Source organism: Elgaria multicarinata, chromosome 15 (assembly GCF_023053635.1).
Source record: "Elgaria multicarinata webbii isolate HBS135686 ecotype San Diego chromosome 15, rElgMul1.1.pri, whole genome shotgun sequence".
Classification (NCBI taxonomy): domain Eukaryota; kingdom Metazoa; phylum Chordata; class Lepidosauria; order Squamata; family Anguidae; genus Elgaria; species Elgaria multicarinata.
This window is the reverse complement of record NC_086185.1, coordinates 12827325-12850271: the sequence shown is the minus strand read 5'-3', so window position 1 is coordinate 12850271 and position 22947 is coordinate 12827325. Positions and strand designations below refer to the sequence as shown.

The 22947-nt window shown below is 43.7% G+C and overlaps 1 protein-coding gene across 1 annotated transcript in view; it reads left to right on the top strand.

Annotated features, from left to right (window-relative positions):
* Nucleotides 1–16532: 16532 nt before the first annotated feature.
* CHM (CHM Rab escort protein) overlaps nucleotides 16533–22947 on the top strand; it is a 99469-nt gene continuing 93054 nt past the window's right edge. Inside the window, exon 1 of the mRNA XM_063141641.1 lies at nucleotides 16533–16607. Within this exon, the coding sequence (XP_062997711.1) occupies nucleotides 16559–16607 (49 nt within the window). The 5' untranslated portion in view covers nucleotides 16533–16558. The remainder of the gene's footprint in view (nucleotides 16608–22947) is intronic.

Sequence of the window (22947 nt, the reverse complement as noted above, 5' to 3'; positions counted from 1 at the left end):
ACAGTACTGAGAAAGGAAATAAAGATGTTGTTCTAGCAAACAGCAAGTCTCAACTGAGAGCGTATATAGACATGTCTCCTAGACCACACCCAGATACAGCTGCTAATCCTGACTTCAGATTCTCCCCACTTCCATGGAGAACCTTGCTTTGAGTAGGCCTTTACTCCCAAGGAGCCTGGTTGTTATGGGTCTTGAGATGTGCACTTCAGCTTATTTGTTGTTGTTGTTCTTGTTGTTGTTCTTGTTGTTTATAACATTTATATCCAACCTTTTTTCCTCTAAGGAACCCAAGGTGGAGTACATGATCTTCTTCCTCCTCTCCATTTTATCCTCACAACAACAAGCCCATGAGTTTGGTTAAGCTGAGAGTCTGTGACTGGCCCAAAGTCACCCAGTGAGCTTCCATGGCCGAGAAGGGACTAGAACCCAGATCTCCTGACTCCCAGTCCAACACTCTAGCCACTATACCACACTGGATCTCCTATACTACACTGGCTTAGAGTGACACCCAGCCTTCTCCCACAGGGGACCCATCCAGGGGTTTCTCAGGGTCCACCATTGCTGAAAGGCTGATGTAGCTTCTCCACAGCTGACAGAGGTGCCTGGGGTATCATTATAGTCAGGGGATCCCACAGGTCTTTGAGCTCTGCAACATCAGGGTCTTTGTCTGAAGAGACATCCTGGCCCAGGTCTGGATCAGGCATGAATTTGATAACAAAGGGCTTTACAACACCATTCTACTGTGCAAATGGATTGACAATACTTTCCTTCTTCATTTATGGAGAGTTGGACATTAAGATCCCCATTTAAGCCATACCAGAGGAGCCAATGGTTGCAGAATCAAGCAATGGTCCTTTAAGAGACAGGGAGCTTCTCAGAGTGCCAGGGTAACTAAAAGGGCCCTTCACTACTATGGCACTCTGGAAACCTGAAGGCATAACATGTTAGTCTTCCATTCAAACAAAAGGGGTTTCAAGTGATTCTGTTTGAAATATCTCAGCCATCTCAGACTAGGCCTTGCTCCCTAGAGGTCAAGATGGAGATCACTGACTCTTCGACAGACAGATACAGCGAGTCTGTGAACCACTAACTCTCTTCCCTGCCTAGCTGAATTCTTAGCCCTTGGTCTGCTCTTCTGCCTTCTGTAGGGTGACTCTATGAAAAGGAAGGACAGGGCTTCTGTAAAAATTGTAGAGGAAAAGGAATTTCAGCAGGTGTCATTTGTATGCATGGAGTACCTGATGGAATTCCCTTGTCATCAAACAGTTCAACCTGCAGGAGCTCTGCCCTCTTTGGTATCTGGTCACTCTAGTATAGCTCCTGCAGCTTTCACTGTTGAGATAAAAAGGGAAATTCCCTTTTCTCTAAAACTGTTGAAGATACAGGAGCCCTGGCCTCCTTTCCATATGGTCACCCTACCTTCTGCTATGACACCGTCTTTCATCACCATATCCCACTTTGAATATTTCCCTTGAGCCCTCCTCACAAATCCCAGGTTACCATGGGAACAGCAATAAACAGGTTTACATCATTGCAAGTGTGTGGCCTATTCCTTACCGGACTTTGGGACGGTAAGGATTGCAGATGTGTGACTCAGCATTAGGGAAACTTTCCAGAGTCGTGGCCTTTTCACCATCATGGGAGGTAAGAAATTTTTTCTTAGATGTGGAAGATGGAATGAGGAATAATGTAAGAAAGAATTTCTGTCTGTTGGTTTTATAAACTTTTTTAGATATAAGTGATCAGAATAGCAGTAAACCCACGTATCCGAAAAGGCAGTCTCATTTCTATCTTGATGAGAGGAAAATTTGATGTTGCTATAGTATTGATCCTGGTTAATTGATCCTATGTGGATTTGCAAAAATTAAAAAAATATCGTCTACATATCGTTTCTAGAATAGTATTTCCTTATAGAAGGGGTTTTGAGCCGGATGAGAGATAAAATCCTCTTCCAGCCGTGCCATGATTAAATTGGCCGCACTAGGGGCAAAAGGGCTTCCCATGGCAACGCCTCGAATCTGCAGGAATTGTTTTTCATCAAACCTAAAATAGTTTTTTTCTAATATGATCTCAGTAAGTTCTAATAGGACATAGGTAGGTGGAGAAAGATTATCCCGTTTCTTGAGATACCATTCAACAGCATTGCGTGCCTCAATATGGGGGATAGCATCGAGGGAATGGACGTCCAAAATTGCCATAATGGCATCGGGCGGAATATATTTCCCCTCTATTTTATAGATGAAATCAAAGTTTTCTTTTAAATATGAAAGCATTTGTGCCACGAAGGGGTGCAAGAAATGGTCAGCGTATTGGGATAAGCAGGGCCGGTGCTACCATTAGGCCCACTAGGCAGCCGCCTAGGGCGCAGACCTCAGAGAGGCGCTGTACTGCCCTTTAAGGGTCACCGGTTTATACCAATTAGCTGTTTTAAGAAAAAACAGAATAAGTTCAAGTTTTGTGCTTTTTATTTTTTCTACAAAACATCTGTTCTTAAAAATCAAAGTTGGCCATTTGCGGGGGGGGGGGAGTGCAAGTAGCTCCCCTTGCCTAGGGCGCAAAGTAGTCTGGCACCGGCTATAGATTGTATGTATAGTGTAGGATGAATTACGCAGAGAACGCTTCCATAAACTGATGTGTCTTCTTCCCAACAGAATCCAGAGAGGATTTCAGACTGCCCCGGATCCCTCAGGAGAGGGGAATGACCTCTGCCAAGGAAACACCTCTGCCAAGCCCACGGCGTGATGAGTGGAGCCGTAAAACCACTGTGTTCCAAGCAAAACCATGGCCAACGTATCAGCCGATGAAAGTGCCATCCAGATTGCCGAAGTTAGTGGAGGCCTCCTTGCCGAGGCCCGAAAGAAATACCAACTTATTCCTCAGGGCAATGCCAGTAGAGGAGCCTGTGCCGCCGCCAACAATGGTACGGAAGCCGGTGCCGCCTCGTGTGCGGACCCCAGATATTACCACCTTGTGGATCAACCCACAATACGTGACTACCCTGGAGCCGATGACACCCCCAACACAGAGCCGAGGAGCAACTTCGCCAAAGAAGCCACACCGGGCATCTCTCCAAAAGTCAATGGCGACCTGCATTGAAAAGGCCGCTCCGGCAAAAGTGAGAGAAATGCCTTGGCAAAAGACCGATGGACCCAACCCACCACCTTCGAATTCATCCAGGCCAACGCGGCTTTACTATCCAAAGCCGCCGCACAGGTCAGTGACGAGACTACGACATTTGTAAGGATTCGCCAGGATTCCTATTGATAAATCAGGGTTAGGGGGAAGGGGTTGTTGCAAACCATTTTGCCCATTTTGCTCATACCTTTACATTTGCTTTCAAAAACGGGTTTTTAATTGTTTGTACATGTTTTTTCTGTGTTGGAAGAAAGGGGATCGCCCTGATCGTAGGGATGCAGGGGGTGCTTTCAATTGACACCCATGGGATTGCGGTCTTGTTCCTAATTATTTGGAGTAGTTGCCTCAATTGAAAGGCATCATGGTACAGCCTAAGATTTGGGACACCCAACCCCCCTAGGTTAGTTGGCCGGAAGAGAGTCGCTTGATTGACACGGATGCGCTTGCCCCCTCCACTGAACGTGGCTAGAGCTTGTTGCCAACGTTTGAACTCATTTCCAGGAATCTCTACTGGCAAGGTATGAAACAGAGAAGACGGTTTAGGCAACAAAGTCCATTTCAGGGCCGTATTCCTCCTTAGTCAAGATAATTTAAGTTTCTTCCACAGAATCACTTGAAAACCCTTTTGTCTGAATGGAAGACTAACATGTTATGCCTTCATTTTTCCAGAGTGCCATAGGATGCAGCTTGGGTCCATCGGTCAGCCCTGGCTTTGCCACGGCCTTTTCCATGCAGGCCGCCATCGATGTCGGGAGAGATGTCAGGCGTGGCTTCGGCGGCGAAGTTGTCACTAGGCTCTGCAGACGGGGAGGCACCGGCTTCGGGGTAGACGTGTGGGGTGGCTCTGGCCACCTGGTGATATCTGGGCTCCGCACAGGAGGCGGCAACTGCTTCTGTACCGTTGTTGGAGGCGGCACAGGCTTCTCTACTGGCATTTGCCAAGGGCCCTGGACTGGCTTCGGCCAAGGGGCCCTTCTTTCAACCACGGGCCTTGGAAGAAGGCCTCCACCACCTTCGGCAGGCTGGTCGGCACTTGTTTCGGCTGAGGAGTTGGCATGGCAGCTAGACGGTTCGCGACGTGGGCTAGGCAGAGGTCTTGTTTCAGTATGTACATTCCACTCTCCTGAGGGATCCGGGACATTCTCCAATCCTCTCTGGGTTCTGCTGGGAAGAAGACACATCAGTTGATGTCAGCATTGCATTCCCAACGTAGTTTTTATATGTTTATGTTTTTATGTTTTTTGTTCATTACACTGAAATCTGTTGATTTAAAACTTCTATAAATATTAATAAATCAATACATATTTTTGAGCTGGTTGTCTCTGCTGGATCTTCTGTTTGGTAGTACCCCTCCCCCTGCAAGAAAGGTGATAGCCCACTTGCTGCCGCAGGTGAATGTGTTGGAAATCCCCTAATACTGGGCCAAACCACTGGGCCTCCCTGTCTTAGTATTGCCTGTGTTCCTTTGAAGTGGTTAACACTCCTGCTGAGAGGAAGTTTCTAATTTATTTAAGAACTTGTCGGCTGCCAATACACACAGAGCTTTCTGAACTTGGCTAAAACTTTTTAAAAATCACTAAAAATCAGCGGATGGACCTATATGCTTCAAAATTGCCATGCATCAAGCCCTTATAAAGACCTACCATATTTAGAGGCTATCATGGTGTCTAGTTACATGGCTTTACCTTTAAAAATGACAGAGATGAATGCATTTTTGTAAAAGGAGAATGGTAAAACTTTTTAAAAAACTACTAAAAATCAGCGGATGAACCTATTTGCTTCAAAATTGCCATGCATCTAGCCCTACTTAGGTTCTATCAGGCTGCAATATTGCAGGTGTGTATCTTGAAAAATGACAGCGTATTTTTAAAGAATAATTTTAAAAACTCAAACTTTTTTTAAAAACCTAAAAAGTAGCAGATGAAGCCATGTGCTTCAAAATTGCCATTCGTAAGGATATATTTAGAAGCTATCCGGTTGCCAAGTTATGTGTGTTTACCTTAAAAAATGATGGTGATCAATGCATTTTTGTAAATGGGGGGATGGTTTGAGGGTAAAATCTTAAAAATAATTCTAAAAGTCAGTGGATGAACATATGTGCTTCAAAATTGCCATGCATCAAGCCCCGCTTAGGTTCTATCACAATGCAAAGTTACATGTGTGTTTCTTGAAAAATGAGGAAGTTATAGCACTTTGAAGTGACTGGAACTCACATTTTAAAAAATTCATTGCAAGAAAACTGATGGACATATCTGTCTAAAATTGGAAATGCTTAAGCATCTCCAAGGTATCTGTAAGCTCACCAAATTTCATTTTTATATCATTAAAAATAAAAAAGTTATAGACATTTCTTTAGGCCAATGTAATCCTATGGCAAACCTCCCTTGACAGGAGGGGGTTGCACTTGCTGGATAAAGGGGAGCAGAGGTGAAGAAAAGCAGATGGAGTGCTTCGTCTTCTTTTGTGTTCACTAAACTCCATTGAACTTGCTTCTGAGTAGGATTCGGCTACACTGCCTAGTCATTCACACAAAGTGAACCAGAATTAACCTGAACTTCACACTGACTATCCCTTTAATAGTGCTAGCATATTAAATGTCTGACTTGTGGTTTGTGGTGTAGTGGCTAGAGTGTCGGACTGAGAGTCGGAAGATCTGGGTTCTAGTCTACACTCAGCCATGGAAGCTCACTGGGTGTTTTGGGGCCAGTCACAGACTCTCAGCCCATCCTACCTCGCAGGCTTGTTGTTGTGAGGATAAAATGGAGAGGAGGATTATGTACACTGCTTTGGGTTCCTTAGAGGGAAAATGGTGGGATATAAATGGAATAAATAAATAAATAAATAAATAAATCCTAACTCTTGTAACTTGTAGTCAGATGTTTTGATAGTGGTAGTAACAGAGTTTGGTAGAAACTCAACACTGAGGCCTTATGGTGGGTGCTTCTCACCAGTTCTCCCACTATTGTACAGATAAAAATCTGCAAAAGGCTATGCCTGGAGCAAGACCTTTAATAGAAATTGTGAAAATCTAGTTTATATTACATCTCAAGTGTTACAATGTTTTAAAGAGAGACGCTCTTTCTTGCTCACTATTAAATCACATTGAATGGGCCTGAGAAAAGATTGCTGCAGTGACCCAATCATTCTTCCTCTTTTCTTTCTCCACCCTGGTCTGGGAATAAGTCCTATTAATCTCAGTGAGGCTCGCTTTTGGTTAGGGCACAATCCTTTGCATGCTGTCTGTGCAGTGCTGGGAGTTGTAGGACATTGCTTTCCTTACTGTCAGTTCCCCATTTTCTGTTTAGTCTAGCAGTTGTGTACCAGGTCCTAACCCCAGTGCTCTTTAGCCTTTGTTTTTTCTAATCCAGGACCTGTTTTCTTTAGAAAAATGGGAAATTATAGATTTTCTTTTGCATTGGTCTGGTATGAGGACAGCAAAAAGAACCTCCCCAAAGACATTTTTACAGCAACTAAAAATTCATGTTAATTTCAGATACATTGAATGGCCCACTTTATTTCAGTGGTTTTAACATTAACCTGTTTTGTAGAACACGTTTGTCTTAATTGTGAGCTGTAAAATCAGACATGTGACAAAGGCCACGCCCCCTTGGGGCCGGTCATATCAGGATGGGCCTGCCTTGGGGGCTGAGCAGGTTGGGTTGGGCACGCCTCCTTGAGCCATGTTATCCTCCTTTTTGGGTTCCAAAATATGGTCACGCTACTCAGAGGGGGTGAGCTTAACAGCAGGTCAAGATCAGCCAGGCTTCATAAAGTCCCAGAAGACCTCTGCATGATGCAGAGACAACAGCTCTTCATGCTTGTTGGTCAGTATAGACCTGTCCAGGATCCTGGAACACTCTGCTTGGTCTGACCTTATTTCATTGAACTTGATTCTGTGTTGCCTTTTTAGTAAGTGCAACTTCTTTTAGATTGGCTCTCCTAAGAACCTTGAGCTGAGTTAGACAGGATCTCCTTCACCATCCCTACATGGACCCTGGCTGGTCTGTTGACCAACCTACCACTGTTATTCTGGTTGTCCATTCCTCTTCTTCTGCAAGCTACTGTAGGGACTGATGCCCTTTTTCGTGTGTGTGTGTTCTAACTCCTTGCAGAGGCTGGGCAGCTCAGTGTGCTGTGCAATAAAGCATCAGCTGCATTTATTGTCTTCATTAACTTCCTCTAAAATGCTTCAGGGGCCCATGCTGGAGCATTGCTGCCTAACCTCTGTGAAAAGTTTATTAAAGAAAAGAGATGTTGTAGTAACTGGTGTCAGATCTGCTGATGCTGAGACTGTTAGCTACTTCTCCACTGCCGCAACATCTGCCACTATCTCTGGTGGTTGTTTGAGGGAGGGAGGCAAACTACAATCGAGAAGGATTTTGGAATTGTTGTAGGTCACAAGCTGAATATGAGCCAACAGTGCGATATGGCTGCAAGAAAGGCAAATGCTATTTTGGGCTGCATTAATAGAAGTAGAGCTTCCAAATCGCCTGAGGTACTGGTTTCTCTCTATTCAGCCCTGGTTAGGCCTCATCTAGAGTACTGCTTCCAGTTCTGGGCTCCATAATTCAAGAAGGACACAGACAAGCTGGAGCATGTTCAGAGGAGGGCAACCAGGATGATCAGGGGCCTGGAAACAAAGCCCTATGAAGAGAGACTGAAAGAACTGGGCATGTTTAGCCTGGAGAAGAGAAGATGGAGGGGAGACATGATAGCACTCTTCAAATACTTAAAAGGTTGTCACACAGAGGAGGGCCAAGATCTCTTCTCAGTCCTCTCAGAGTGCAGGACGTGGAATAACGGGGTCAAGTTACAGAAAGCCAGATTTCGGCTGGACATCAGGAAAAACTTCCTGACTGTTAGAGCAGTACGACAATGGAACCAGTGACCTAGGGAGGTTGTGGGCTCTCCCACACTAGAGGCATTCAAGAGGCAGCAGGACAACCATATGTCAGGATGCTTTAGGGTGGATTCCTGCATTGAGCAGGGGGTTGGACTCGATGGCCTTATAGGCCCCTTCCAACTCTACTATTCTATGATTCTATGATTTAATTAATCCACAATTTGCCGGGTCACATGCCTGGTGTGTGTGTCTCTGCTGATTTGCATAATCAACCTCTGATTGGAGGTTGTTTTGTGATATGTGAAACTGGAGATGATTAGATTTTAGGTCAACTGTAGGTTGTTTAACCCATGAATACCCCATAGTATCTGAGTGCGTGCATCACAAAACGACTTCCAATCGGAGGTTGATTATGCAAAGCAGAAGCATGCACCCAGCAAATTGTGAGTTAATTAAACCATGATTTGCTGCCATTTTGTGCAAATGGGGCCTTTGTGTGTGTGAGAGAGAGAGACAGAGACAGGTCCTTGCTATGCATTTGGGAATTGCATACAAGAATGCCCTAGTCTGAACTGTAACATGTCAGGGGGTACGGAGTTAACCCAATGAGTCAGTAATGTTGTGGAAGGGATTCTTTTAGCACCCCTCCAAATTGTCTTTCCTCCAATACAGGTCTGCAGGCTTCAGCCAAACATAGCCATGCATCTCCCAGGCATATCAGTAGTGCCTTGAAATGGTGTTCAGCTGTGCTAGTACTTGCGCGTGAACTAACCGCCTGTCCTTTGACTGCACTAATATTAACTAGCTGGTGTGTTTTATATCACGGTTGAAGACCTCCAGCTGATTGGAAGAATGGAGCCATAGTTAGCCCTATCACCTCTTGCTATCTCATAAATCATCCGTTATACTCGCCAACTCAAGAGGGTCACAGCATTTGCCTGTTTCAACCTCTTTTGAAAATAATCAAAGAAAGCTTTCCTTTCTCTGAGTAATGAGTGGATTAGTCGTGCGTGTTTAGAAGTGACACTGTCCTACTTAAAACAGAAGTATCGCCTTCAGTTGGGAGATTAAAAACACGTACCACAACCTTTAATTGAAATGTTGCAATCTGTAAACTTAACTAGTTAATTAATTGGTTGAAAAGAATAGCTGAATTTTTAAAAATTGGTGGCCAGCCTGGAGTTCAATGGGACAATGGGAATTAGTATTTAAGTGTACATTGGATTGCAGCTTTATTCTCTAAGAACAATAGCTGATTTATCCATACACTTCTCACGTGTGATACGTCCTTCTTCTTTTTTTTTTCCAGATCTGTGCATCCAATTATTTTATTTGTAGCTTAAAACGAAAAGTAGGGCTGCAATCCTAAACCCCATTGAATGCAGTTGGTCTTACTTCTGAGTAAACATGAGTAGAACTGTACTACCAAATCTATGCTTCAAACAACCTGTAGATGTCAATGTAATAGCAAAACTGTCTGCTAAACCATTGTGTAACTTTTTTCCTTCATAGAGAAATGGAGATTAAAATATTTACCTCATTCTGAGGTGCATGAGGCATGGCAATGCTAAATATTACTCTTTGTCTAGTAATGGTGATAAAAAGGCATTTATTAGTATGTGAACTGAACCGCTTACAAAAAAGCACACCATGTTCCGTGGTGTGTGTGTTTTCTTTTTATTTGAGTCAAAGCAATCACAATAATGGGAAATCAATTTTAAAGAGAGAAGCCTCTGAACGTAAGACAAAAAAATGGAATACTAAATCCAGATTTGCATGTTTCATTGTTAGTTTTTCTCTCTCCTCTCCATACATATTAATTAATTGCACTAAATGGCTCATTTGTTCAAATGCCATCTCTGGATTACAAATGAGTCCCAACTTTTGCTGATTAAAAAAAAAAAGTACAAAAGAAAACAAATTAATTTATTGGATGCAAATGGCTACATTTTGCATTTAATCTTGCTCATTCTCGGATAAGTTTAGGCAATTGTAATTGACTGGGGTGCTTGTTCAATAAAATATAAGGAAATGTTTCAGTCACACCATTGAATGTGCTATTTAATTATGTCGTTGGGCACTTCTATTTGTTTCTAATGCAGAGGATCTATTGGTAAAATGAATGCCCATTTTGTGGTCTGTTATGCAGAAAATGTTTAATCCAGTGTTTGATTTACTCTGTTAAATCTTCTTTATTGAATGCGTTTATTCAGCCGTGCAGAATTGGGTATGCTCCTTTCTGTTACTATGACACTGCAATTAAATAGCTAAACAGAGGCTGGAGGGTGGGGGGAACCGACAATAAGACATTTTTCTAAAGGGCCATGCCATTCCCATAAAAATTATTCATACCTTGTGTTCCGCATTCCCCATCTCCGTTAGATTTTCACTAGCTGATTCTACCAGCAAATACTTTTGCATTGTAGGAAATTAACAAATCCCGCCGTTAAGAAACCCAGATAAACATTTGGCCAACTCAGCCGGTACTAAGAAAGGTTTCTGGTTCAATGACTAATGACTGTCATCATGAAATAGGATTGCATCCACTGGCATCTTATGAATGAACTTAACAGGAGCTCGGAGAATCAGCAAGGCAACAGCCTTTTTTACTAGGATAAATACTCCGGGACTTTGGAAAAAGGGGCACGGTGACAGTGAAATAATTCTCCCTTTGTTTAAGTTTATAAAATACCACACACTTAAACACACACACACACACCCAAATGTTACATTTTGAATTGTTCTATGAAAAGGAACAGTAGCATTTACTTTTAGGAACGTCAAGTTTTTGTTTGCTAGAGGCAGTCTAGGCTCCGGGTTTTGGAGGGTCCCCGAGCAAGACACACCCGCCCACCCTGGACCCTGTTCCCTCAGTGTGTCTGCTCAGCAGCTGCTTCTCCTCTCCTTCCTCATTATTGAATCATAGAATTGTAGAGTTGGAAGGGGCCTATAAGGCCATCAAGTCCAACCCCCTGCTCAATGCAAGAATCCACCTTAAAGCATCCCTGACAGATGGCTGTCCAGCTGCCTCTTGAAGATCTCCAGTGTTGGAGAGCCTACTACCTCCCCAGGCAATTGCTTCCATTGTTGTACCGCTCTTACAGTCAGGAAGTGTTTCCTGATGTCCAGCCGGAATTTGGCTACCTGTGACTTGAGCTCATTAGTCCGTGCCCTGCACTCTGGGATGATTGAGAAGAGATCCTGGCCCTCCTCTGTGTGACAACCTTTTAAGTATTTGAAGAGTGCTATCATGTCTCCCCTCAGTCTTCTCTTCTCCAGGCAAAACATGCCCAGTTGTTTCAGTCTCTCCTCATAGGGCTTGGTTTCCAGACCCCTGATCACCCTCATTGCCCTCCTGTGAATATGCTCCAGCTTGTCCACACCCTTCTTGCCACCACGTGCTTGAGAGGCAGAGGGGCCACGAGCAAGCAGGCTGTCACAGTGGCACCTGCTCCCCTCCCTCACACCACCACCCTTGTCTGGACCACAGAGAGAGGCAGGTAAACAAGCAGGTTCTCAGTGCCTCCTGGCTAGGATGTGTTCCGTCGGCAACTGTGCCAACACAGCACCGTGAAGACAGTCCCCTTAAGATATAAAATAATATAATGCAATCCCTATTATCTCACTCCCTGTAATACCAGCACTAAGAGAAATGGAGCCAAAACAGAGCCAACTAAAAAGAAATTTATTTATTTAATTAATTTATATCTCACCTTTTTTCCTTCAAGGAACCCAAGGTGATGCACATAATCATCCTTCTCTCCATGTTACCCTCATAACAACAACCCTGTGAGGTGGGATGGGCTGAGAGTATGTGACTGGCCCAAAGCCACCCAGAGGGTTTCCATGGCCGAGTGGGGACTAGAACCTGGATCTCCAGGCTCCCAGTCCAACACCGTAGCCACTACACCACAATGTAAGGGGCATCAGTGAGGTTTGTAAAAGTATTTATTTAATTGAAGCATTTTCATCCCATTCCTCAGCCCCAAAGGTTTCTGGAGTGGCTGGCATATAATCTGTAAAACGAGACAGCCCTTGTTCACAGGCCTATGATCTAAGAAGATATGACACTCGAGGAAAAACGAATGGGGAGAAGGGGGAAATTAAGTCTTTCAGCAGGGTTTGGTGGAATGGCTCTGATTCCCGCTCTAATCTATGAGAATACAGTTTCTGTTTACAAATGTCCATTTGCACAAATCTCCCCTCCCCAAAGTAAAAACCCAGTCTGTAAGTCTGTGTGACCTGGTCCACTGCAGGTATTGCAGGTTAGAGTCATAGAAATGCAAACTCATTGGAATCTGTTGCAGATGTCTCTGACATCCTCAGTCCCAGGTAAGTGGGACTCCCAGGTAAACGTGTATAGGATTGCAGTCTCAAAGCACACTTCTAGGCAAGTTCAATGGGACTTACTCTCAGGTAAGTGTATATAGGGTCACAAAGGGTGACCCTATGAAAAGGAGAACAGGGCTCCTGTATCTTTAACAGTTGTATTGAAAAGGGAATTTCTGCAGGTGTCATTTGTATATATGGAGAACCTGGTGAAATTTCCTCTTCGTCACACCAGTTAAATCTGCAGGTGCCCTGCCCTCTTTTAAATCTGGTCACTCTAGTATAGCTCCTGCAGCTTTAACTGTTGTGATGAAGAGGGAAATCTCCATATATACAAATGACACCTGCTGAAATTCCCTTTTCTATGCAACTGTTAAAGATACAGGAGCCCTGTCCTCCTTTTCATAGGGTCACCCTAGGGTCACAGTTTTAGGGTGTAGTCCTATGCATGCTTAGACAAGATATAAGTCCTACAACTCCCAGCATGAATGCTGGGAGTTGTAGGACTTCCCCCTCCCCTGTCTAAACTGCATAGGATTATACTTTCAAGTTTTTCTAAAGTGTAAGACTCTAAAATTATTATAATAAAAAAGCCCCCAATGTTGTAACCTTTCCTTGTAGAAGAGTTGCTCTGGCCTCTTGATCGTTTTGTTTCAGGCTGGCCATGTGGCCTCTTTTACAGAAGGCAGTCCTCTATTTGAAGACATCCTCTATCTGAAGGGCTGCCCAGTCCAAGCCCAGTTTAAACACGCAGGAGCATAAGAAGGGAGAGTGATGGGCCGTTGACGATGGCCATCGACAGTTAGTACCTGGACAGCGGGCTGAGTAAGCACACAGGTCAGTCTTCTCCACTCTGGCAAGATAAGTTCTGTCCCTCTGCCATTATTTCTAAATTTGCATATATACCTATAAATTAGCATATGCAAATATTATGCAAATTCGTGTTGCCTTTTGGCGATGTGTAAGTGGCCACCCTCTGCCCTTTTCCCAGCTCTACAATATCCTATTTTGAGATTGAAAAAATCCCCTCAGATTTTCTGTCTCCCAGGCTTCAGCTCCCTGAAGCTGTGCATTAACATTGCCGCCTCTAGCAGATTCCTTGGGCTGAAGAGTCCTCTGGTTTCCATTAGTGGTTTTTAGCTGTTTTACATCCCTCCCGCTACATCTCTGGTGAATAAGCAAGGGGCTTATAACAAGGCGTTAATGGCCTGCCGGTCAGGTTATTACCCCTTATGATGTCAGGTGTTAAGACTTGAATATATCCTCGCACACATTCCGGAGGCCCAAGTCTACTGAGATGCAACTACCACCACCCCGTATTCCTGGCAAGGCCGCCAACCAGCCAAGAAACATTTTCCATCCGCAACACATGCACTGAGAAGACAAGGGCTGCGTCAAATGACTCAACAGGGCTCCGTCTGGAATTTATTTTGAGCGCCAGGCCTCGCCGTGGGGAAAATTCAGGAATAATGAAGACGACAGCCCACCTCAAGCTATTACTCAAGTAGCCACTTCAGAATGACCCGGAAAAGAGGACAGCGATTTTCATGAAATTTGCGTATGCTAATTTATATGTATAGATGCGACTTTAGAAAGAATGATAATTATTTAAATGGAAAGGAAGTACATTTCGCCACAGTGGGGAAGACCATGAACAAGGTGACCTGTGTGTCTTGCTCAGTCTGCTGTCCAGGTGCTACGTGTTGTTGGGCAACTTCAAGAGCCCTGCTCTTCTCCCTTATTAAGGTTCTTTAAACAGGACTTGGACTAGATAGTCCTTCAAATAGAGGACCGTCCTCTGTATCCCCCAGAGAAGGAGTGCTCCCAACCCTGCCCAATGGCTGAATCTCTTTGGAAAAATGAATTGTAAGCCGGAAACTGAAACCAATTGCAGCGTTAACGTCAAAGTCATCAAAACCAGCAAGACTTCAGAGCATTAATGTCCCGCTACCTGCGGGATCGCCTTCTCCCGTACAATCCGCCCCGCACACTCAGGTCCTCTGGGAAGAATTTACTCCAGCCAACAAAAACAAGGCTGACAACTATTACCCAGAGGACCTTTTCTTCTGCTGCTCCCAGTTTGTGGAATGGCTTTCTGGGAGAGATTCGTCAACTTAACAGTCTTCCAGAATTTAAGAAAGCCATAAAGACTGATCTCTTCCGGCAGGCCTACCCAGCTGAATTTTAAGATGCCTTTTTTAATGGTGTGCTGCTTTTAATGATGCACTGGTTTAAAATGTTTGAATTAGTTTTATGTATTTTATGTTGCTTTTGTGTTGTACCCCGCCTCAATCCAGAGGGAGAAGCGGGTAACAAAAAAAATATTATTATTATTATTATTATTATTATTTCAGAAATCTATCATGTGGGACGAAGGTTGTGTTCCCTCCACTTCTCTCCTTCTGCATGCTCTCTCTCTCTCTCTCTCTCTCTCTCTCTATATATATATATATTCCAGAGTGATTTAGCTTTAGGGCCAAAATAGTCCCCTTTCACAACACGCATAGAATGAGGTCCGCCTCCAGGTGCCTACTCCAAGGGAAGCTCGGAGGATGACAACAAGGGAGAGGGCCTTTTCAGTGGTGGCCCCCCAACTGTAGAATGATCTCCCCGACGAGGCTCACCTGGCGCCAACATTGTTATCCTTTTAGCACCAGGTCAAGACTTTTCTCCCAAGCATTTAACAGCATATGTTGAGTTTTTGTTTGTTTGTTTTTTTGTTTAACTGGCCCCTGGATAGTTGATATGTAGTCTGTTTTTATGGTTTTAAATTTTTTATATTAGTTTTTAAATGTTTAAAACCATAAAAACTGATTGTGCTATATAAATAAATAAATAATAATAATAATCTTTGTAAACCGCCCAGAGAGCTTTGGCTATCGGGCAGTATATAAATGTAATAAATAATAATAATAATAATAATAATAATAATAATGTTATGAAATTCCCTGCCAGAGGCTGAGATGATGACTATAAGTATATTGGCTCTGATATTTGTGGTGGCACATAGCCATCAGGGCTAGTAGCCAATGAGGGCCTTCTCCTCCAGAAATTTGTCCAACCCTTTTTTAAGCCATCCAAACCAGTGGCTATCACTACATGGTGATGATAAAAAAAACAATGCTGGCTTATTTTAACCAACCAGGCACCCCCTCCAGATGTGTTCGACTACAAATCCATCAGGCACAGCTAGCATCTTTATTATTATTATTATTATTATTATTTATTTATTTATTTATTTATATAGCACCATCAATGTACATGGTGCTGTACAGAGTAAAACAGTAAATAGCGAGACCCTGCCGCAGAGGCTTACATTCTAATAAAACCATAATAAAACAATAAGGAGGGGAAGAGAAAGCAAACAGGCACAGGGTAGGGTAAAACTAGCAGTATAAAGTCAGAACATCTGCAATGGCCACGCTGGCTGTGGTTGATGAGAGCTGTTGGCTTGTTATTTTTTAGTCAGTGGTTGTTGTTGTTGTTGTTGTTGATTATTATTATTATTATTATTATTATTATTATTATTATTATTATTATTATTATCTCTCTCTCCCCAGAGAGGTTCGCCTGGTGCCTACACTGTACTCCTTCCATCACCAGCTGAAGACCTTTTTATTTTCTCATTTAACTTAAATTTAAACTTTGCTGTTTTAATTCCGTATTTTAATCCTATATCAATTTTTTGCTGGGTGGTTTTATCCTGGTTGTGCTTTTCATATTGCATTTTGTATTTGTGTTTTTAGACTGTTGGTTGTTTTTATGTTCTTCGTGATTTTAACTTTCGTGAACCGCCCAGAGAGCTTCAGCTACTGGGTGGTATAAAAATGTAATAAATAATTAATAAATAAATATGAATAATATTTTTCTTTAAAACACCAAAACCTGGGTGAATAATATTTATTTATTTTATTTATTTATTACATTTTTATACCGCCCAATAGCCGAAGCTCTCTGGGCGGTTCACAAAAATTAATAGGTGTTAATTTTGCACGCGTGCGCCAAAGGGAAAAGGAGACGAAGAAAAGAAAAGGAAACCTTCCCTGCCTCGATTTTGCTTTTCGGAAAAGAACCAGGCTCTCTTGAGTCCCCTCCCCTGAAAGGAACTACATTATCCACAATGCACTGCGAAACACCCCCACATCCGCCCTTCCTCCCTCTTTGTCGAGAGCATTGGCCCGCAACCTCACTTCCGCCAGGAGTTGACGCGCAGCCGGGTCATATGACCGCGGCCGCTTTCCCCCTCCCAAGATGGCGGATAACCTGCCCTCGGAGTTTGATGTGGTGGTCATAGGAACCGGTAAGAGGCATGGGTTGAACGTGAGGATTGGGTCTGGCTGGGGCGGGGGTGGCTCAGCCTGTCCCCCGCAGGGGTATCCGGCTCCAGGCAGGGAGTGTTAGTGGGGTGAGGAGGAGACGCGGGGAAGGAAGAGAGGAAGCAGGCAGAAGCGGGGGGTGGAGGAGGTGGGATTGGGGCCCGTACCTGAGGGCAAAGCAGGACAAAGAAGGTGAGGCTGGGGTCTCCCTTCCCATTTTACCTGCCCCCCCCCCACCCCCCGTTGTCATCTGGCTCTTCGTTTGCCATTTCCTCCATTGGTAAGCCAAAAAAAAGAGAGAGGGTAAAACCTACTTAGAGTAGACCCATTGAAATGAATGGGATTTAAGTTTATTTATTTATTTTATTTAGAGTATTTTTATCCCGCACCTCAGCCAAAAGGCTCTTGGAGCGGCTTACAATGTATCAATAAAGAAGACAGGCCCTACCCTCAGGCTTACATTCTAAAAAAGACATGACACACAAGGAAAAGTGGATGGGGAGGGAAGAGGGAGAAAATAAAAAGAAATTAAGGAGACTGTTTAGGCTGGTGGGAAGGCCCTGCTCCGTCCTCTCATCTCCCAATGGAGGGGCAAACCAACAGCTCCTTCTTCCCCACAAGGTGAAGATGTTAGCCCTGTGTGTGTGGGGTGTGTGTGTGTGTCCAACTGAAGCAGGCTCTGATGGTCCCTGCCTGCTCCAGTCTCCCTCGCATCTTCTTCCCCACAGGGTGAAGTTAGTCATGATTAACTGAAGTCCCATACATTTCAATGGGTCTGCTCTAAGTTGGCTTATACCCATACTGTTTTCAGCCCACCCACCCCACCCCACCTGGATGACACAAAATGCTCTTTGGCTTATCAATGCCTGGGTGTTTGTTTTGGGTGGGGCCCCCGTTTGTGAATGGGTGCTGTAACCATTAATGTAATTGTCAGTGTCAGTATCGCTTGCGTTTCTTTCCCCTCTAACCTCATTGCTGACAATCCTGGCCTTCCGAGTATATCTGCCTGCCTGCCAACTTAGGATAACGCTCCATGCATCTGATTAGTAGACTCTAGACCCTGAATGCTTGTGCCATCATGAATTTAAAGTGCCACAAGCCTGTTGTTGTTGTTTGCTGCAACAGACTATTATTATTATTATTATTATTATTATTATTATTATTTATTTATTTATATAGCACCATCAATGTACATGGTGCTGTACAGATAACACAGTAAATAGCAAGACCCTGCCGCATAGGCTTACAATCTAATAAGTTGTAGTAAACAATAAAGAGGGAAGGAGAATGCAAACAGGCACAGGGAAGTGTAAACAGGCACCGGGTAGGGAGAAGCTAACAGTATAGAGTCAGAACAAACTCAATATTTGAAGGCTATAGGGAAAAGAAAAGTTTTTAGCTGAGTTTTAAAAGCAGTGATTGAGTTTGTAGTTCTCAAGTGTTCTGGAAGAACGTTCCAGGCGTAAGGGGCAGCAGAAGAAAAAGGACGAAGCCGAGTAAGGGAAGTGGAGGTCCTTGGGCAGGCGAGAAGCATGGCATCAGAGGAGCGGAATGCCTTTTTGCCTCACTTGTTTTGATAGGTAAATGAAGCCACTTTCAATTCAGTAAATACACCATTTCTCAAATCCCTCCGCCTTCCTCTCAACTCTTGTTAATACTAGTCTTTAAGAATATATTAGGTACACTTGAGAATCATATTTACACTTTTGTACTAAAAACGTTTACAGATGCAATCAACTGAGAATCTTCCCTGTGTTCTTGTTATATATTATTGCCATTTCCAATTACTTAATGATCAACACATTATCTGTGGGGGATCTGCGTCATATTTATACCTATTATTATTTTATTCCTATACTGCCCAATTGCTGAAGCTCTCTGGACAATTCTATACAGTGCTTTGCATACAGTTTGTATTAGATATTACCATGAGGTACTCATAACTCAATTGGTAGGGCACACAATTTAAAAACAGACGAAATGAGCAGCTGCACGGCCATCTAGTCCAGGGGTTGGCAGAAAGTAGATCTTCAGATGTTTTGGACTTCAACTCCCAACATTCCTCACTATTGGCCATGCTGGCAGGTGTTTCTGGGAGCTGAAGTCCAAAACATCTGGAGATCTAACTTCTGCCTGCCCCCCCCCCCCCGATCTGTTTGTACCCAGTGGCCAGGCAGCCCACAAACAACCATCCCAACTTGGTGCTCTGCAGATGTTTTGGATTACAGCTCCCATCAACCCCAGTGAGCATGATGGGAGTTCTGGTCCCATGTACCTGGAGGGCATCAGGTTGGAGGAGAGTTCATTAAGGCAATATTCCTCCATGGCTGATTCTCCCAGCAGATGGCATATGCTTGCTTGGTAGGGAAAGTTGAAAGAGAGAACCTTTTCTTCCACAAACGATTAATTTGCATATCACTTCATGGGAAATGCAATACAGTCACAAGTATTGTTGAATTTTGTGTGTGTGTGTGTGTGTGTTTACTGAGAGGGAAATGGAGCTGAGAATGAGTTATTTGTCCCATGTACCCAGTTCTATATTCAAGCAGTTTTTAGAGCTAGCGTTGCCAGCTTATCCTCTGGAGCCTTGTGATGAGCAAAAGTTCTGCAGGTCAAGTTTTTCCTGGCTTGTAGATGAGATGATTGGAAAATCTTCACCAGCTAATTTTCTAATTTTCAGGAGCCATGCCAGAAATAAAGTTGGCTACTCGAATTTGTATTCAAGTTAAAATCCAACCCTTCTCAGTGGTGTGGTGACCAGAACTGTACACACTTAGAATACTGTGTACAGTTCTGGTCACCATACCTAAAATATATATTATAGAGCTGGACAAAGTGCAGAAAAGGGCAACTAAAATGGTCCAGGGGCTGGAGCATCTCCCCTATGAGGGAAGGTCACAACAGCTGGGATTGTTTAGCCTGGAAAAAAGGAGGCATGATAGAGGTATACAAAATTATGCATGGCGTGAAGAATGTGGATAGGGAGACATTTTCTCCCTCTCTCAAAATACTACAACCCGGGGTCATCCCATGAAGCTGATCGGTGGGAGGTTCAGTACTTTTAATGGAATTGTTTTATACGTGATTGTAAAGCGCCACGATGCCAGAAATGATGAGGTGGCACTATAAAAATGTTTTAAATATTAAATGTAAAATACTTCTTCACATAGTGCATAGTTAAATTATGGAATTCACTACCACAAGATGGAGTGACGGCCACCGATATGGATGGCTTTAAAAGAGGGTTGGATAAATTCCTGGAGGAGAAGGCTATCCATGGCTACTAACCCTGATGGCTATGTGCTGCCTCCAGTACCAGAGGCAATGAGCCTATATGCACCAGTTGCTGGGGAACATGGGTGCTGCTTGTGGGTCCCTGGTCGACAGCTGGTTGGCCACTGTGTGTACCGAGTGCTGGACTAGATGGAGCTTTGGTCTGATCCAGCATGGCTCTTCTTATATTCTTAGGTACTACAAATCTAGCCTCACCTGATCTCCACTTCTTTACCCCTTCTATACCATCAGGTTGTTTCTTTCTGTGTCACTGCTTCTCATGTGTCTTCCTCCCTCTCCCTGGCTTCTTTTCTGTAATGTTGGGTCTTTAGCCCCTGAATGCTTATGGCATAATAAATCGGATAGTCTTTAACATGCCATGGCACACTGTGTTTGTGGGAATACAATATTATTACTACCGCTTAGTGTATGTTAAATAACTTCTCTTAATAAATAATAATAAATTCTAATTTTCAACCAAAATCTGCTTTCCTGTAGCTTAACCCTGTTAGATCCAAACCTGCCTCCTGGGTCAGCAGAGAAGAAATGTCAGCCCTCTTCTACATCAGGAATGGGCAGAAGCTAGATCTCCAGATGTTTTGGTCTTCCAACTCCCAGAGGCACCTGCCAGCATGGCCAATGTGCAGGAATCCTTGGAGTTGAAGTACAAAGCATATGGAAATCAACTTTCTGCCCACCCCTGTTCTATGTGACAGCTCTTCAGGTATTTGAAGAGTGCTAGCATATCCCCTCTCAGTCTTCTCTTCTCCAGGCTAAACATACAACATTTTTATTAATGAATTGGATGAGGAGGTGCAGGGAACACTTATCAGATTGGCAGATAACACAAAATTGGGTGGGATAGCTAATACCATGGAAGACAGAAACAAACTTCAAAGTGATCTTGATAGGCTGGAATGTTGGGCTGAAAACAACAGGATGAAATTTAATAGGGATAAATGCCAAGTTCTACATTTAGGAAATAAAACCAAATGCACAGTTACAAGATGGGGGATACTTGGCTCAGCAATACTACAAACGAGAAGGATCTTGGAATTGTTGTAGATCGCAAGCTGAATATGAGCCAACAGTGCGATATGGCTGCAAGAAAGGCCAATGCTATTTTGGGCTGCATTAATAGAAGTATAGCTTCCAAATCACGTGAGGTACTGGTTCCTCTCTATTCGGCCCTGGTTAGGCCTCATCTAGAGTATTGCATCCAGTTCTGGGCTCCACAATTCAAGAAGGACGCAGACAAGCTGGAGCGTGTTCAGAGGAGGGCAACCAGGATGATCAGGGGTCTGGAAACAAAGCCCTATGAAGAGAGACTGAAAGAACTGGGCATGTTTAGCCTGGAGAAGAGAAGATTGAGGGGAGACATGATAGCATTCTTCAAATACTTAAAAGGTTGTCACACAGAGGAGGGCCAGGATCTCTTCTCGATCCTCCCAGAGTGCAGGACACGGAATAACGGGCTCAAGTTAAAGGAAGCCCGATTCCAGCTGGACATCAGGAAAAACTTCCTGACTGTTAGAGCAGTATGACAATGGAATCAGTTACCTAGGGAGGTTGTGGGCTCTCCCACACTAGAGACATTCAAGAGGAAGCTGGACAAGCATCTGTCAGGGATGCTTTAGAGTGGATTCCTGCATTGAGCAGGGGGTTGGACTCAATGTCCTTGTAGGCCCCTTCCAACTCTGCTATTCTATGATTCTATACCCAATTCCTTAAACTTTTCCTCATAGGATCAGTTTTCCTTACTGCTACCATGTTTGTTGCCCTCCTCTAAACCCAATCAAAGTAATCTTTTATCTACAAATAGAGGAGGAGAGGGGCTGTGTGTTGGGGAGCAAATAACAGAGAAGGGGAGTTGAACACAGGTCAGGGGTCAGCAGTGGAAGGTTGATAGGAGGAACTAAAGGCGAGTGGTAGAGCTGTGTAATACTCTGCTTGCTTGATTTTTTTTTAATTTTAGAAGAGTTTTAACATTTCTAATCTTCTATATTCTAGTTCTTGATAGATGTTATCTGCTGAAAGATGCACATAATTTAATAGCTTAGGGAAACTATGTACTTGTTCATTTTTCATATATGATGGCCCCTATACTGTGACAGTTATCATGTGGTAGGTTTTGTCCTCCCTCCCCTTTACCCTCAACCAGTTGCTCTACATCCTTGACCACCAAGTGGGCTGAAGAAAGGTGTTGGCAAAGAATTTGTGATCTCCCCCTCTACCAGTAGTCCACACCTCTTTAGAAGCTACCCTTACATCTACACAAGAGCAAACTAGATGTGTGTGCTCAGTATTGAATTGTGTGCCCCTACCTGCTGATGGATTAGATGGCCAGTGCTACAAACATTGGTGCCGATCTTGTGGATGCCAAACCAGTGATGGGCAACATCAAAGCTGACAGTGATGACCATCTGTTGGCCACATAACCTCAATTCTCTGCATAGGAGCCCCCTTGCTCAGGATTTAGCCTCGGTTATTTAGCATGATGTCTGAATGCAGAACTCTGGGTTGGGGGGGGCAAGACAACCCAGAGTTGTAACCCATGGTTTGTTCTTGGTTACAACTCTGGGTTGTCTCTCCTCAACAACCCAGAGTTGTAACCCATGGTTTGTTCTTGGTTACAACTCTGGGTTGTCTCTCCCCAACAACCCAGAGTTGTAACCCATGGTTTGTTCTTGGTTACAACTCTGGGTTGTCTCTCCCCAACAACCCATTTCCATATTCGGACATTTTACTAAACTCGGGGATGGGATATCCCTTGGGTTGTTTAGTTACGCCTAGCTGTAGGAGTGAGAATCAGCTTGCTTGCTCCTGCATCTCTTACAACAACCCATGGTTTAAATCTGTACCCAGGGTTTGTTGTGATGTACGAACTGGGCCAATGTGTGTCACCTTCAGTTCTGAAAAAAAAAGGCTGGATATTAATGTAATAAATACATTAAGGTACTTGTGCTTATCCGTTCAATATTGGTACCATCAAGGCTTCTGTTACTCCAGTTTGAGTACTTGTTTGAGTTCTTTGCATTCTTAGTGGGCTGA